At 42.3% G+C, this 16,991-nt stretch overlaps 1 protein-coding gene across 1 annotated transcript in view; it reads right to left on the bottom strand.

Moving 5' to 3' along the window:
• The window catches only part of LOC132405638 (uncharacterized), a 56,417-nt gene that overhangs the window by 17,881 nt on the left and 21,545 nt on the right, over window positions 1-16,991 (bottom strand). The window contains exons 9-10 of the mRNA XM_059990612.1: window positions 16,297-16,361; window positions 14,814-14,896 (exon numbers count right to left, since the gene is read on the bottom strand). Of these exons, the coding sequence (XP_059846595.1) occupies window positions 14,814-14,896; window positions 16,297-16,361 (148 nt within the window). The remainder of the gene's footprint in view (window positions 1-14,813; window positions 14,897-16,296; window positions 16,362-16,991) is intronic.

Here is a 16,991-nt window from a genome sequence, read left to right as displayed (position 1 = left end):
ATCTGCTACTTCCTCTGGTTCCATACACACTTTCCCACTGTCATACTTGATAGGTCCTATCCTTTCACGTCTTATCCTCTTGCTCTTCACATACTTGTAGAATGTTGTGGGGTTTTCCTTAATCCTGCCCACCAAGGCCTTCTCATGGCCCCTTCGGGCTCTCCTGATTTCCTTCTTAAGCTCCTTCCTGTTAACCCTATACAGTCGGCCCTCCTTATCCGCAGATTCAACCAACCGCAGATCAGGAAAAACCTGGAAGTTCTCTCTCCAGCACTTGTTATTTGAGCATGTACAAACTATTTTTTCTTGTCATTATTCCCTAAACAATACAGTATAACAACTATTTACATAGCATTTACATTGTATAGGTATTATAAGTAATCTAGAAATGACTGAAAAGTACATGCAGTCCCCGAGTTATGAACGAGTTCTGTTCCTGAATCCGTCTTTAGTTGGATTTGAAGTCGGAACAGGTACATCTGGTAATAGTTAGCGTCAGTTAGTCAAACATTTTTCTTAGTATTGTTATGAATGTACCACAGCTCTGAGGGCCGAAGTAGCCCCCTCCTTTGTGAGAATCGCAAGATCACTATTGAGTCCGTTCAGGAGACCCAGAAAATGGGAGAGAGAGAGACGTGCTGAATACCTTGTTCCACCACGATGCAAAACAATGCAACATTGACCATTGTCTCCTGGAGACCACGTTTGTGGATTGGGGACTATGCTATGTGCAAGCCCTCGGACAAAGTGGGCTGGTTGAGAGAGAGATTGCATCATCCTAACCTGATTGACATCTAAGACCCCATGAGGAAGTATAAAAGAGGGTCTGGGGGAACACCCCCTTCAGACGCACCAGAGGAAACGCTAACGATCCCGTAGTAGCGGGAAGCCATTTGAAGGAAGCCACGTGCGTTGGATTCCGTGGCTGGAACCACGGAAAACCACTTTTAGCTAACAACGGGGAAGCCCGCTCCCCTGATTCAACGGATTTGCTTCATAAAAGACCCGGGCAAGTTTCTTTTCTCACCAATCTCTCTCTCTCTCTCTCCAACAAGTGAAAACCCAGTGGTCCCCCAAAAGGCTGAAGCCTGCAGGACCTGAGTGACTTATATTTCCATCGGACAATATATTATCCCCTAGACAAATGATCGAGCTGTTTCTTATTGATGGTTATTATTAGACCCGCGCTTTTAGATTGAGTAGTGATGACGTGTATTATCTGAAAGTTTGTATTAATCTTATTTTTTGTGCCCCTTCATAAATAAAGACTTTTAAAAATAGTACCATCAGACTTCAACAGACCTCTCTATCTTTGCTGGTAAGTGATCCAGTTACGGAATTTCATAACAGTTGGGGGCTTATCCGGGATTTGACACCAAATTGGAGGGCCAGTGAATCGGGCTTGTAGGTCCAAAACTTGGATCTGGTTACGCAAGTAGCCAGATGGGAAACCAGCAAAGATGGACGTGGGTGAATTTATAGAAAACCCGACTCTGGAGGCGCTGGAGGTGGCCTCCAAATCGGACTTGATAAAATTGGCGAAGGAGTTAAACCTCGCAGGGGTGAGGTTGTCAATGAAAAATCGGGAGGTGCGAAGGGCAATAACTCAGTATTATATTGGGAAGAATGTGTTTACAGCTGAGGTATTGGAAAATATCCCTGAAAAGGTACCAGCTAGTGGGGCAGCTCAGTTAGAGTTGGAAAAATTAAGGAGGGAACATGAAATTAAGTTAAAACAGCTTGAAATAGAGAAAGAGAGGACCGAGAAAGAAAGAGAGCATGAACTTCAGCTAAAAGAGCTGGAGGCAGCTGAGAAGGAGAAGGAGAGGGCCGAGAAGGAGAAGGAGAGGGCCGAGAAGGAGAAGGAGAGGGCCGAGAAGGAGAAGGAGAGGGCCGAGAAGGAGAAGGAGAGGGCCGAGAAGGAGAAGGAGAGGGCCGAGAAGGAGAAGGAGAGGGCCGAGAAGGAGAAGGAGAGGGCCGAGAAGGAGAAGGAGAGGGCCGAGAAGGAGAAGGAGAGGGCCGAGAAGGAGAAGGAGAGGGCCGAGAAGGAGAAGGAGAGGGCCGAGAAGGAGAAGGAGAGGGCCGAGAAGGAGAAGGAGAGGGCCGAGAAGGAGAAGGAGAGGGCCGAGAAGGAGAAGGAGAGGGCCGAGAAGGAGAAGGAGAGGGCCGAGAAGGAGAAGGAGAGGGCCGAGAAGGAGAAGGAGGCAGAGAGACAGAGGAAACATGACTTGGAGATGGAGAAGTTAAAGCAAGAGCAACGAAGTCAGGGGTCAGACCGAGAGGAGCGGTTTGATGTCAGTCGGGCGTTGAGGTTAGTACCCCTGTTCGAGGAGACGGATGTTGATAGTTATTTCTTGCTTTTTGAAAAGGTGGCAGTGAATCAGAAGTGGCCCAGAGAGCAGTGGGTGGCGTTGTTACAAAGTGTGTTAAGAGGGAAGGCCCAGCGGGCATATGCGGCGTTGCCCACCGAGGGGGAAGGGGAAGAGAAATATGACCAAGTAAAGGCGGCCATTCTCTGGGGTTACGAGCTAGTAGCTGAAGCATATAGACAAAAGTTCAGAAATTTACAAAAAGGGTAGAATCAGATGTATACTGAGTTTGCCTATGAGAAGGGTGTGCTCTTGGACCGTTGGAGCACCGCGGAAAAAGTGGACGAGGATTATGGGCGTCTCAGGGAGTTACTTTTGATTGAGCAATTTAAAGGTTGTGTTTCGGAGGACATCCGGATGTATTTGAATGAGAAGCCGAATAAGTCCATTTCAAAATTTGCTAGGTTCGCGGATGAATATGCTCTAAACCACAAGACAAAGTTTTCCTCAAATAAAAGTTCCCAGAGAGACCGTGGGAATAATCGAGAAAGTCCGACGAGTGAGGCAGAGGTCCCACTGGGAGCTAGCGGTAAGGTTGAAGGGGAAAGGCAAGACGGCCAGAGGTTTCCGGGCTTGACCTGTTTTAATTGTGGAAAGGAAGGGCATATTGCATCTCGATGCTTTGCTCCGAGGAAAGAGATAGGAAAAGGGAAAGCCGCAGTCCCTATTGGGTGTGCCGTGGTAATCAGTAAATCGACCAGAGAGCCCCAGGTAGACAGAGTACAAGAAGGGTCTGAGACTTGTCTGACACACGGAATTGTGTCTTTGTGGAAGGGGGAACCACCAATTCCCATACGAATCTGGAGAGACACGGGGGCTGAGCTGTCGTTGATCAGCAGTAAGGTACTAGAATTTGGTCGAAAAACGGGCATGGTAGCGGTAGAGGGGATCAGCAAAAGAACAGAAATGGTGGCCTTACATGAGGTCATTATGGATTGTGAGCTGGTGTCTGGACCCATTGAAATAGGGGTGCCATCAGAGTTCCCGAGAACTGACGCGGACGTCCTTCTCGGTAACGATTTAGCAGGTGGTAAGGTTTGGGCAGCCATAATGCCGACCCGCCGACCGGCGAGTGCGGTGGCCCCGCCCCTAGAGTCCCAGATCTATCCCACATGCGCAGTCACTCGCAGCCTGTTGAGAAAGGCAGCTAAGAACGAGAGCAGTTTAAATCGGGCCAGTTTTGATTTGGCCGAGATGTTTCTACCGACCCTGTACCACAAGGGTTTAGAGGGTGGTAAAACGAAGAGTAGTAAAGTGAAAGAGGGGAAGGGAGCGGAGGTAGATCTGCCTTTAGCGAGGAGAAAGGTCCTAGAGGCAGAAAATAAAGATGAGGAACCGATAGAGCGTTTAAGAGGTCCAGAGTTGGACATGGATGATCTGTCTGGTTTGGCAGAACTGTTTGAGGAAGTTGAAACTTCTAAAGGTGTTCCCGATAATGAAATGAGGGCAGCCCTAGATGAAAAGGGTGCCCTTACCTCGAAGAAATCTGCTGGGTTGGCAGATGAGGTTGTTTCAGCCCGCGGGGTTGAGTTTACTCCGGAAGGAAGTTGCCCAGAGAGTACCTGGGAGAAACGGGGGAACTTAGAATTTAAAAAGGGTACGGGTATTGAAAGCCTGGAATAGGCTAATGTCCCGTTTGGGTGTGTCCAAGATGGGGATGCACGTGGTACTGAACCTAGTAACGGAGCTCAGAAGAAGTCTGAGGTATTTGGTTCAGTGGAAAAAGGGTTAACCTTGGTAACCGTGGGAAGTGTGATTTCCCAGGTGTTTGTGCTCGAAGGTGTGTTAATGCCGAATTTAAGAATGGGGAGATGAGGATTATTATTGAAGGAAACGGAAGGTCAGTAGTTCCCAAGTCGAATGAAGAAATTTTAAACCTGGCAGATCGCTTACAGAGTGAGAGATAGCGGGGCCCCCCACTCTAATTGTTATGCCAGGATGGGGTGTGAAGAGGCCGAATTCGAAATGCTACTTGAACAAAGAGTTCGAATTAAAAATCAATAGCCTGAAGGGTCCTGACAAAAGGGCTAGCCACCTGGGTAAAATTAAAGAATTGGGTGGAAATGGTCTGTTTGGGACAAAAAAATAACCCCTATGAACGAGGCGGGCGGGAGTTTACCACGCCAAATTACTCAAGTACCCCACGGGGGGGGGGGACCTCACTGGAAAAGAGGCGACGGTTAATGGGGATGCTATTTTAAACAGCAAAGCAGGTTGTATGGGATTGTGCCAAAGCCTGTGAATAATAAAGACAGCCCCTTGGAGACCTGCCGGTTAAGTAAAACGAATGAAACGATTAGTATTTGCATAAACTTTTGTAGATGCACATAAGCTAAGATCACACCTCCTTAGTTTTGTTGCTGAGAAATAAAAATAGGTGGTTATTAAATTGAAGTCTGATGCTACAAGACTTTAGTAAGGTACGCGAAAGAAAGTGACACTGTAATCGTTAATATTACTCCGTAAAAAAAACTTTTGTATTGTGTTAGATTCTAAAACCCTGTAAGACTCTGTACCACTTCGTTTTCACCGCTGGTGAAAACGCTTGGAAGAAAGGGGGTGTTATTAATGTACCAGAACTCTGAGGGGCCGAAGGGGGCGGAGTAGCCCCCTACTTTGTGAGAATCGCAAGATCACTATTGAGTCCGTTCAGGAGACCCAGGAAATGGGAGACATGATGCAAAATAATGCGACATTGACCATTGTCTCCTGGAGACCACGTTTGTGGATTGGGGACTATGCTACGTGCAAGCCCTCGGGCAAAGTGGGCTGGTTGAGAGACAGATTGCATCATCCTAACCTGATTGACATCTGAGACCCCGTGAGGAAGTATAAAAGAGGGTCTGGGGGAACACCCCCTTCAGACGTACCAGAAGAAACGCTAACGATCCCTTAGTAGTGGGAAGCTATTTGAAGGAAGCCACGTGCGTTGGATTCCGTGGCTGGAACCACGGAAAACCGCTTTTAGCTAACAACGGGGAAGCCCGCTCCCCTGATTCAACGGATTTGCTTCATAAAAGACCCGGGCAAGTTTCTTTTCTCACCAATCTCTCTCTCTCTCTCTCCAACAAGTGAAAACCCAGCGGTCCCCCAAAAGGCTGAAGCCTGCAGGACCTGAGTGACTTTTATATTTCCATCGGACAATATATTATCCCCTAGACCGGGGGTCGGCAACCCGCGGCTCCGGAGCCACATGTGGCTCTTTTACGTCTGTGCTGCGGCTCCCTGTTGCTTTGGGAAATAATTGGTCAGTATTTAATTAAAATGTATTTTATGTTAGTTTGTTAGTTTTTGAAATGTAATTCTAAATTTGAAGATTATGGTGACCTTGTACAATCTAAATAAGACGTTGTGGCGACCCATTTCCTGACACATCCGAACCGGCTCACAATTAGCCAGCGTTCAGGCTAAGGGAGATAGCCTACGGGGGTTTGTGAGTATGTGTCTTTTGCAGCATCCGCGCCCATGGGGGGCGGGTTGAGGGAGGCTTAAAAGCAAGGCTGTTTAGTTCGAATAAAGCTATCTTTGACTGCAGTTTACTGACTGCGTGTAGCACACTGCTACAACGTGTTTTTATCGCTGGCTGTCCAGAGGGGAGGTGCTGAAACGCTTTGTTGCGTGTCTGGAAGAAGTGAAAACTTTCCTGGGCAGCAAAGGGCTCACCTTTCCTGAGCTGGAACAGCCAGAGTGGCTGGAAAAGCTACACTTCATGGTAGACACGACAGCGCACCTGAACACGCTGAACACAGCTCTTCAGGGGTAAGGACGTACAGCCCTGCACATGTTGGAGGATGTTTTGGCATTCGAGCGCAAGTTGACAGTGCTTGCCAGAGATTTACAGAAAGGCACATTGTCTCACTTCCCCAATTTGAGAGAGTTCAAACAAGGTCACGACACGATAAATTCGGAGTATTTAAATTCTGCAATCATCGCAATGCAAACATCGTTTGGGAAACGCTTCTGTGAGTTCACAGAGGAAAAAAACACATTATCCTTCCCGATCACTCCCCTAAGCATCGATCCATCCCTACTGAATACGACTGCATTGTCAGGTGTGAGTCAACCTGACCAAGTATGATAAATATTTTAATTGCCTATTATTTTACGTATATTCATATGTTTTCATTGTTCAGTGAAATAGTCCTTTTATTTTTCAGGTTGACAGCTGGCTGACATTATTTTTGGTTTGCTGCTGGCGGCAAATTTAAGTTTGGCGTTTTTCATAAATACAAGAAGGACTCAAATAGACTTTGAGTATTTTACTTAAAAGTAACCTTCAACCCAACGTCTTTTTTTCGGAGTTCAAAATGTTTTTGTTGCATGCAGAAATGTAATTTCGTTTTCTCTGCAGGAGTTCATCAATTTCATAAATGCAACACATTATAGTTTGTTTATACATAGCATAAAGGCAAAACGTTGTATGCAGTGTTATTTCATTTTAAATGTCAAACGGGTTTTGCGGCTCCCAGTGTTTTCTTTTCTGTGGGAAACGGGTCCAAGTGGCTCTTTCAGTGGTAAAGGTTGCTGACCCCTGCAACGATCGAGCTGTTTCCTATTGGTTATTATTAGACCCGCGCTTTTAGATTGAGTAGTGACGACGTGTATTATCTGAACGTTTGTATTAATCTTATTTTTTGTGCCCCTTCATAAATAAGGACTTTTAAAAATAGTACCATCAGACTTCAACAGACCTCTCTATCTTTGCTGTTAAGTGATCCAGTTACGGGATTTCGTAACAGTATATAGTACATATTTTATCTTTCTATGCATATAAAACACTTAAGTAACATACATATTTCCATAATTAAACCACTACGCTGCTTAGTAATAATTGTAGCTTTCATTGGGGCAGGGCCTTTCACATACTCCATTAAAATTGTTCCGTTCGTTGACCGACTGTAGCCTAACGCTTTTCTAATGACTGATGGCGTTGCACCTCACTTTATTACTTCCACCTTATTTTCAATTGTGCTCATGATTATTTTCGTGAACAGAAACACTGCGGATTGAGAGCTGCACCACCAGGGCCTAATTTCCACTACACTGAGCTTGTTAAAGTCCGGGGTTCCGCTAGGTCCTAAAGACCACCTCACTGAGCCAGGTTAAATAAGGGACTTGAGCATAGCGATTTTTGGTATCCGCGGGGTTCTCAGAACCAATCCCCCCGCGGATAAGAAGGATCAACTGTAATTTTCTAGATCTAACATTACCTAGTTCTCTGAACCTTTTGTAAGCTTTTTTTCTTCTTGACTAAATTTATTACAGCCTTTGTACCCTACCATAACTCCCCTGTCTCATTAGAACGTACCTATGCAGAACTCCACACAAATATCCCCTGAACATTTGCCACATTTCTTCTGTACTTTTCCTTCAGAACATCTGTTCCCAATTTAAGCTTCCAATTTCCTGCCTGATAGATAGCCTCCCTATTCCCCTTACTCCAATAGCCCATAACCAGGTATATTTTAACACTTCTATTAAAAAGGCAAAACTTTAGTTTTGTTTCATTTGGAAGATGCAAATATTAGGTTGCATTAAGACTGATTGCCAAATGTCAGGAGGTCTTTCTTCATTTTGCTACAACATTGTACAGAGTAAATTCCATAGCAGTGAACTTTCATCACGACCATTGCTTCTGATAAAGCATCCACAAAGATTTGCTTCTATAGATACACTTACATCCTTAGCAAATATCTTTGGCTTCAAATTATTCTACATTATCTCCAGCTGACATTCTACCTTACATTTTGAAAACAATCAAAATGATTTACTGTTCCAAATCACTGATCAAATTGTATCCAGATATCCGCAACTACTTGCCATCTGTTTCAGCAATCACAATTTCTCAGACATTTCAAATCAAATTGAGGTTAATTATTACTCAACCATACATGAATACAGTCAAATGAGCCAGCATGCAAAACATACACGTGCATTCAAAATAACAAGAAAGAAAATGAAAGAAAACACATTTTTTAGTCCAAGACCCTGAGTAACAATTTCCACAAATTGATGGTTTATTCCAGCCTATCATTCCAACTATCGAACAACAGAGGGGCAGCACTGATGGGAGAGGCTAGCCCCCAACCAAGCATGGATGCCACGCTACAGCACCTCTGGCATCTCCTCTGTTGGACTGTAGCAGCAGGCAAACCCACAGTTTGGGGCCAATTTCTGTGCCTCTCTTTGGAAAACATACTGGACCAAGGAAAGACCATGCTACTTAGAGAAACTGTGAAAGTGATGAAAGCTGTTGTCTGACATTTAGAAATGAAACCATTGTTGACTTCAGAATGCTTTAGGTTTTATAACTGGAATTAAAAGGGAGTCCATTTCAGCTAATCTGGGTAAATTGTCCTTCTATTTTATGATTGAAAGGAAAATAGCACAGAGAGCTTGGTAAAACTAGGTCAGAGAGATATGCATTTTTTTCTTTAAATGAGTATTTAATAATGAGGCCTAAACTTCTTTTGACTCAAGTGCAACAGTTTCATCTTGGTTATTTTACAAGCATCAGTTGTCATGCATAAAGAAATATGATATATAACAAAGAAACAGATTATTCAACTCCGAGTCTATAGCGGCAACTTGAACAAACCAATGCCGCTGCTAGAGACCAAGCATGGGGAGTTATCCTATATGACACGCTCTCTGATCAATCCAATAATAATCTTCAAAAAGCCAAAGAAAGGTATTCAGCCCTTTATTAGCAACTAGCAAAGCATACAATCTTGAAGCAATGAAAATTATAACCTAAGACTACCAATGTTAAACATACTTAAGTGATTTCAAATGTAATTCAGTAGTCTACAAGATATGACACCCAACTGTTCCCAGCTCTAAACCAACCAGAATAAAGCATGAATACATAACTAACCCTTTGCTTCTACCATGCTGTGGTGGACTCACTTTGATGAACTTCAGTTCTGAATGTTATTTTCTTAATTTTATTGTTTGCATGATTTGTTTTTATTTCTGCACATTGGGTGTTTCACGTTTTTTTAAAAAATGGGTTCTATTGGGTTTTGTAGCTGCAAGGATACATACTTTGATAATAAATATTCTTGAACTTTGAAGAATTTGCCTGAGCATTCTCAGTTCAGTAATGAGCTTAGTAATGTACAAAGAGATCGTTTAGCTTGTGGAATCTTACAAGAAAGCGTTAAAAAATTCTCTTAACTGAAGCACAACCTCTATTTAAAAGGGCAATTGAAATTGCCATATCAATGGAAACAGCAGACAGAGTTGCAATTTAGTTGTGGTCAGTAATGAAAGTGAACACAAACAAAATTGCAGTGTCCAAACAGAAACTGGTCTGCCTGATCAAAGGCACTAAACTGAAGCCTGCAAATATACAGTTAAGAACTTATACTGGAGAAAAGATAGTTCCTGTGGGAATGACAGTCATAACACTAAAATAACCAAGGCAAATTGGGCCTGTATGTGGGAAAATATAAGGAGAGGTAGCATTATGGGGTGTGAATGACTGAGACAACTATTTGATTAGAGATCCACCCACCAGTTGCATGCCACATGCCCTGCAAATGTCAACTGAAAGCAAATTAAGGAAGGTATGGATGAGGCCATGACTGTTTCCATGGTGTACAGCATGAACTGTTAAATAACACAGAAGAAACAGCTGTTGCTGCTAATTTCTGTGCCTCTGGTAGGAAAGCATATTGGACCAAGGAAGGGCCATGCTACTTAGAGGAGTCATGGAAGTGACAAAAGCTGTTGTTTGACTACAACAGCTTTTGTCGACAACATATCTGAGAAAGCTTCTAACATGTTAATCAAGCAGTTACTTACAAAATATAGTGTGGTTTTAAGCTGGAAGAGAATACAAGGAGCTTCAGGGACGTTGCAAGCATTTGGATTTTTGAATATAACAAACAAAAATCTATGCACAAACACAAGGAAATCTGCAGATGCTGGAAACTCAAGTAACACACACAAAATGCTGGTGGAACACAGCAGGCCAGGCAGCATCTATAGGAAGAAGTACAGTTGACGTTTCGGGCCTAGACCCTTCGTCAGGACTCAAAACAACCATGGACACCTTCAAAGCAATTGTGCAGCCTCCAACTACGACTCCAGCCTTGAACTCCAGGCCGGGTCTTCTCGTGCTGCTATTGTGACTCCTGTCTCCCTTTCCCCCTCTCCCTCAGGTCCCATCGCCAGCTCCTGGGCCCTCAAAGGCTTCATCTTCCTCTCACCCTAACCCTCCCCTCTCCAGTGACACTACCAGCCTCCCTCCCCCCTCTGATCCCAAGCTCTCATCCGTGCCAGGTCTTTATCATCCCCTCCAACCTTCAACTCTGAGGCAGAGCGCTCTATCCTCAGTAAAGGCCTTACCTTTGTCCCCCTTCGCCCACACCACAGCAAGTTCCGCTTGCCTACTTCTTCAGCAAGGACTCTATCCCCACCGATAACAACTTCTCCTGTCTTCACCCCTCCCCCTCTTCATGGACACCCCGCTCTGGTCTCCTGCCGGATCTGAATCTCTTTATTGCTAACTGCCGACAGGACATCAACCGTTTCGACTTCACCACACCTTGTTCCAATTCCAACCTCACTCCTTCCGAACACTCTACTCTCCACTCCCTGCGCAAGAATCTAAGCTGTGTGCATTGTTATTGCATGAAATTGAAGAGGGGAAATGAGATCCAATTTCGAGAAATTAGCAAATTCAGAGATGTTCACAAGAAACAAGAAAAAGGTGAGAAAGAGAAAGATAAGAAGGATAGAAGCAGATGCTGATAGAGAAAAGCTGAGAAAAGGAGAAGAAAGGTGTCCTGAGCTGTCAGAACCACTTCCTTCAGCCTCACAGTCAACTCCTACAACCACCATGGATAAGGCCCCAGAACCCAAGATTATTTCATAGTCACAAGTCTCACCTGTCAAGCAGAGTAATCTTGCTTGTCAGTAAAGACATTACCCAACAAGAGTAAGAAAGTCTCCACAGCAATTAAATCTTTAGACCTGAATGGGGCAACTTACAATGCTCTGGATGTCTATTTAGTAAATGGATTATATAGCATACTATGTATATAGCTGAGAAGCATTCTATATTGGTTGGGAGTTTACAGCTAAGCAGGGAGAAGTGTTGTGTATTTAATATTTCAGTAGTATTGGAGTAATATTGTAAATATATTGTTTGACTAAGCATTGTTAGTTAAAATAATTAATTCTGGGTTATATGTAAAAATAAGGGAATTGCATACATCACAACACCACCACGTGATATATACATACTTCATTTTAAAGTAAAAGCAAAGCACACATTTATCTCATGGCTCTCGTTTTCCTTTCAATTAGTTTTTTTTGTGTTTTGGAGTTACAAAACGAAACAGAGATGTCAAATGCAGTCTTTAAAAAAAATGCAGAGAATGGTGAGTGTCTGGAACACATTCCTATGGATGGAGATTTATTAATAACTATCTTATAATGATGGGCTTGATAGAGGACTTGCATTTCTGGAATCATTCTTGAAAACCTTCCCTGTACCATCTCCAAAGCCTCTACACTTTTTGTAATATGACAAAAAAGACTTGTGTTGCCACAATTATTTAAGTAATTAATTTGGTCACCAAGGGTCACTTCAAATTACAGTTGGCCCTCCTTATCCGCTGGTTCCGCATGCATGGATTCAACCAACCATGGATCGGGAAAACCTGGAAGTTCTCTCTCCAGCACTTGTTCTTTGAGCATGTACAGACTATTTTCCTTGTCATTTTTCCCTGAACAATACAGTATAACAACTATTTATATCGCATTTACATTGTATTAGGTATTATAAGTAAATTGGAATAGGTACATCCAGTATTATTTAGCGTCAGTCAGTCAAACGTTTGTCTTAGTATATACAAAACCCATTTCCAGAAAAGTTGGGAATTTTCCAAAATGCAATAAAAACAAAAATCTGTGATGTTAATTCACGTGAACCTTTATTTAACTGACAAAAGTACAAAGAAAAGACTTTAAATAGTTTTACTGACCAACTTAATTGTATTTTGTAAATATACACAAATTTAGAATTTGATGGCTGCAACACACTCAACAAAAGTTGGGACAGAAGCATGTTTACCATTGTGTTACATCACCTTTCCTTTTAATAACACTTTTTAATCGTTTTCAAACTGAGGATACTAATTGTAGTAGATTTGCAATTGGAAATTTTGTCCATTCTTGCTTGATATAAGACTTCAGCTGCTCAACAGTCCGTGGTCTCCGTTGTCTGATTCTCCTCTTCATGATGCGCCATACATTTTCAATAGGAGATAGATCTGGACTGGCAACAGGCCAGTCAAGCACACGCACTCTGTGTCTACAAAGTCACATTGTTGTAGCCCGTGCAGAATGTGGTCTGGCATTGTCCTGCTGAAATAAGCATGGACGTTCCGGGAAGAGATGTCGCCTTGATGGCAACATATGTCTCTCTAAAATCCTAATATACGCCTCAGAGTCAATGGTACCTTCACATATATGCAACTTACCCATGCCTTGGGCACTGATGCACCCCACATACCATCACAGATGCTGGCTTTTGCACCTTTTGCTGATAACAATCAGGATGGTCGTTTTCACCTTTGGCACGGAGAACTCGACGCCCATTTTTTTCCAAAAACTAGCTGAAATGTGGACTCATCTGACCACAGCACACGGTTCCAGTCTTTTGGTCCATCTGAGATGAGCTTGGGCCCAGAGAACTCGCCAGCGTTTCTGCATAGAGTTGATGTATGGCTTCCTCCTTGCGTAATACAGTTTCAAGTTGCACTTCTGGATATAGCGACGGTCTGTGTTAAGTGACAATGGTTTTCCAAAGTACTCCCGAGCCCAGGTGGCTATAATTGTCACAGTAGCATGACGGTTTCTTAGGCAGTGCTGCCTGAGGGCTTGAAGATCATGTGCATTCAACAGTGGTTTCCAACCTTGCCCTTTACACACTGAGATGTCTCTGAATTCTCTGAATCTTTTCACAATATTACATACTGTAGATGTTGAAAGACCTAAATTCTCTGCAATGTTCCTTTTGAACTGACTAACAATTCTCTCACGAATTTTGGCACGAAGGGGTGAGCCACGACCCATCCTTGCTTGCAAAGACTGAGCCTTTGATGGACGCTTCTTTTATATCCGGTCATGATACCTCACCTGCTACCAATTAGTCTGCTTAATGTGCAGTCTTCCAAACCGGTGTTACTTGAATATTCTGTGCACTTTTCAATCTTATTTTAACTCTGTCCCAACTTTTGTTGAGTGTGTTGCAGCCATCAAATTCTAAATTTGTGTACATTTAGAAAATACAATTAAGTTGGTCAGTAAAACTATTGAAAGTCTTTTCTTTGTACTTTTATCAGTCAAATAAAGGTTCACGTGAATTAACATATCACAGATTTTTGTTTTTATTGAATTTTGGAAAATATCCCAACTTTTCTGGAAATGGGGTTTGTAGTATATATTTTACCTTTCTATGCATATAAAGCACTTAAGAAATGTAAGTATTTCAATAATTAAACCACTGAGTTGCTTAGTAATTATTATAGCTTTCAATGGGGCAGGGCCTTTCATATGCTCCATTTTTCTCACTTTATCCTTTAAAATTATTCCGATCGCTGACCGACTGTAGCCTAATGCCTTTCCAATGACCAGTGGTGTTTCACCTCTTTCCAACTGCTTTATTATTTCTACTTTATTTTCAATGGTAATCATTTTCCGTCAACGGAACAGAAACACTGCGGGCAGTGGGTTCTGAGCTCCGCCAGGTCCTAAAGTCCACTGCACTGAGATAGGTTAAATAAGGTCCGGAGCTCCATCAGATCCTAAAGTCCACCGCACTGACAAAGGTTGAATAAGGAACTTGAGCATCTGCGTTTTTTGGTATCCGTGGGGTGGGAGGGGGGGGGGTCCCAAAACCAATCCTCCGCTGATAAGGAGGGCCGCCTGTATTCCAGTAAAGAATACATTCCCAGATAGGCATCAATTTTCTTTTATTTAGTTAACCAAAAGCAAATGCTTTCACAATTTATGTTTCATTAAAATATGAGTAAGATGACAAAAATGAATTGTTCAATTAAAAATTTCAGGACTCAAGAGTTAAGCTAAGTTGCTATCTTTACTTCTTTTGCTCTGTTCTCTAGAAAAATATTACTTGACACAGCTTTCTTGGTCTATGGATCAGAAACTAGACCGATACAGGAATTGGGATCTTATTTGTAAGATATGATTCAACAAATATTATTACACCAGACTACTGCCCCACTAGTCTGTTGGATAGAGCTTCCAACTTAAAAAGCTAAACCCCAAATGTTTGAGAGAACAAAAGATACCAAAAATTTTGACTCACTCTTCACAATATATTTAATGTATATATTTTCCATTATACGGTTACTATAAACAATTATAATCTACGATGATGTTACAAGATACAAAACACAAACTTACTATAGTTTTCTTCTTTGATGAAATGGAGATTGCATACATCGTTTTCTGCTCATTGTCTGGATGAAATTTAGAGATGTTTTTACCTTATTAAAAAAAGATACCTGATGGTAACATAAAATTAATGTATCACAGCATTATAAGAATAAAATATTATTTGACAATGCAAGGGTTCTACATTTAGAGAGTGAATTCCACTTTCATGCAGATTAAAGTGTGATGGAAAAAGGTAAATCTTGTTGTTGAATTGTGATGAGCGAAAAGTTAACCGTAAGTGCCTTAAGGTTGGGCAATGCTTTTTCAACCATCTCAATTGGAATGAAAAATGTAGATGAAATTTCTACTGCACGTTTATTCAGATCACATAAACAGAACTGAAGGAACGTATAACATCTGGAAGAGATTACAGAAATAAGAATGACCAAAGTCACAGAAAAATATGTAAGCAGGGATCAAAATTTTAAAAAGTAGAGGAACCAGAAGGCAGTAGGGTGATTGTTTCAAATACTGAAAGGCCTGGATAAAGTAGATGAACAAAGTATGTTTCATTACTAGGAGAGTCTATGATTTGCCAGCCTCTAAATAAAGGCATGTAACTTTACAACTGAGACAAGGAGGAATTTCTTCAGCCATATTTTTAGTAGTCCAAAGCTCATCTCAGGTCAGATAAGACACAAAGGTTCTTAATAATGTTAAAATGCCAGAGGGGGATTAGAGGTAACAACTAGTGTACAAAGACAACACCTTCAATTCTCCCCATTATCTTAAATTTCCAGGAAAAACATGAGCAGTTTTAACAGAAAACAAACTTTACAGAGCTTCTTTTTTGTGGCATGTCCATATTTCAGGATAAAAAAGAATGGAAATCCAGTTGGATCATGGTGGGAAGGACTGAAGGAGGATGGTGGAATTAATCTGTCAAAAAGGACAACCAGGGATCACAAAGATCATCTTTGTTACTTGGATTTTGGCACCATGGCACGGTCAAACACCTGAATGGAGGGATTCAGACAAGTAGTTCCAGGAAAAATGCACAAATTTGGGAGATCACAACACAAGATTGTGGATCAAAAGGCGTAAATTACCAGACCTAAACTTTGTTGATAATTCACTTCCTTTAAAATCATTTCCCATTTTGAACTCAGTTCCTCATTTCTGTTGTCAAAATTCTGATGCAATTTATAAAATATTCTTAATATTGTTGCTATTATTTGGTAAAATATTTTATTAAGTATATCAGGTTTTTGAATTTGATGAGGTAAAAATGGACTGCATGAAATTTGAAGGCATATTACAAGATTCTCTAGTGATAGAAGCTAAGCCAGGTCAACAAACAAGAGAAAGTACATGTGAACAGAATTTTGGAGAGGATGTTGAATACGTTTGGGAAATTTCAATGAGATGAATTTTATGGAGGATGAGGGCAAGAAGCTGGTCAAGTGGACGTTGATTGGAATAGGAAGATGATCATTGTGGTAACCAATACCTGCAGCTGTAACCGAAATAGGTTGAAAAGTTCCATACACCTCAGTTCCATCTGTCACATGGTTTCTAAAACAAAAAGCACATTTGAGTAATGTTAGTATAAAACATTGGAAGTGTTATGATCCCAGCCCCCTCCTTTGTGAGAATCGCAAGAGGACTAGTTGAGGGGGGGTCAGTAGACCCAGGAAGTGGGAGAGAGAGAGAGACGTGCTGAATAGACACAGGAAGTGAGAGAGAGAGAGAGACGTGCCGAATACCGCGTTCCACCGGGATGCAAAATAAGGCGACATTGACTATTGTCTCATGGAGACCACGTGTAAAGCCCTCGGGCAAAGTGGGCTGGTTAAGAGAGAGATTGCATCATCCCAAGCTGATTGACACCTGCGACCCCGTGAGGAAGTATAAAGGAGGGTCTGGAGGGTACAACCCCTTCAGACGCACCAAGAAGACACGACAGCGATCCAGTCGTAATGGGAAGCCATTTTGCAGAAAGCCACGTGCATTCCGTTTCTCCTTTGCCTGGGGAGCGGGTGGCTGATAACCACGAAAAGGACTTTGAACTAACAACGGGGAACCAACGCTCCCCGATTCAACGGAGTGCTTCATAAAGATCCGGGCAAGTCTTCCTTTTCTCACCACTCTCTCTCTCTCTGTCGAAACACGTGAAACTCAGCGATTCCCAAAAGGCTGAAGCCT

Source organism: Hypanus sabinus, chromosome 15 (assembly GCF_030144855.1).
Source record: "Hypanus sabinus isolate sHypSab1 chromosome 15, sHypSab1.hap1, whole genome shotgun sequence".
NCBI lineage: Eukaryota > Metazoa > Chordata > Chondrichthyes > Myliobatiformes > Dasyatidae > Hypanus > Hypanus sabinus.
Note: the sequence above shows the minus strand (reverse complement) of the source record. Positions and strands in the feature narration are given on the sequence as shown.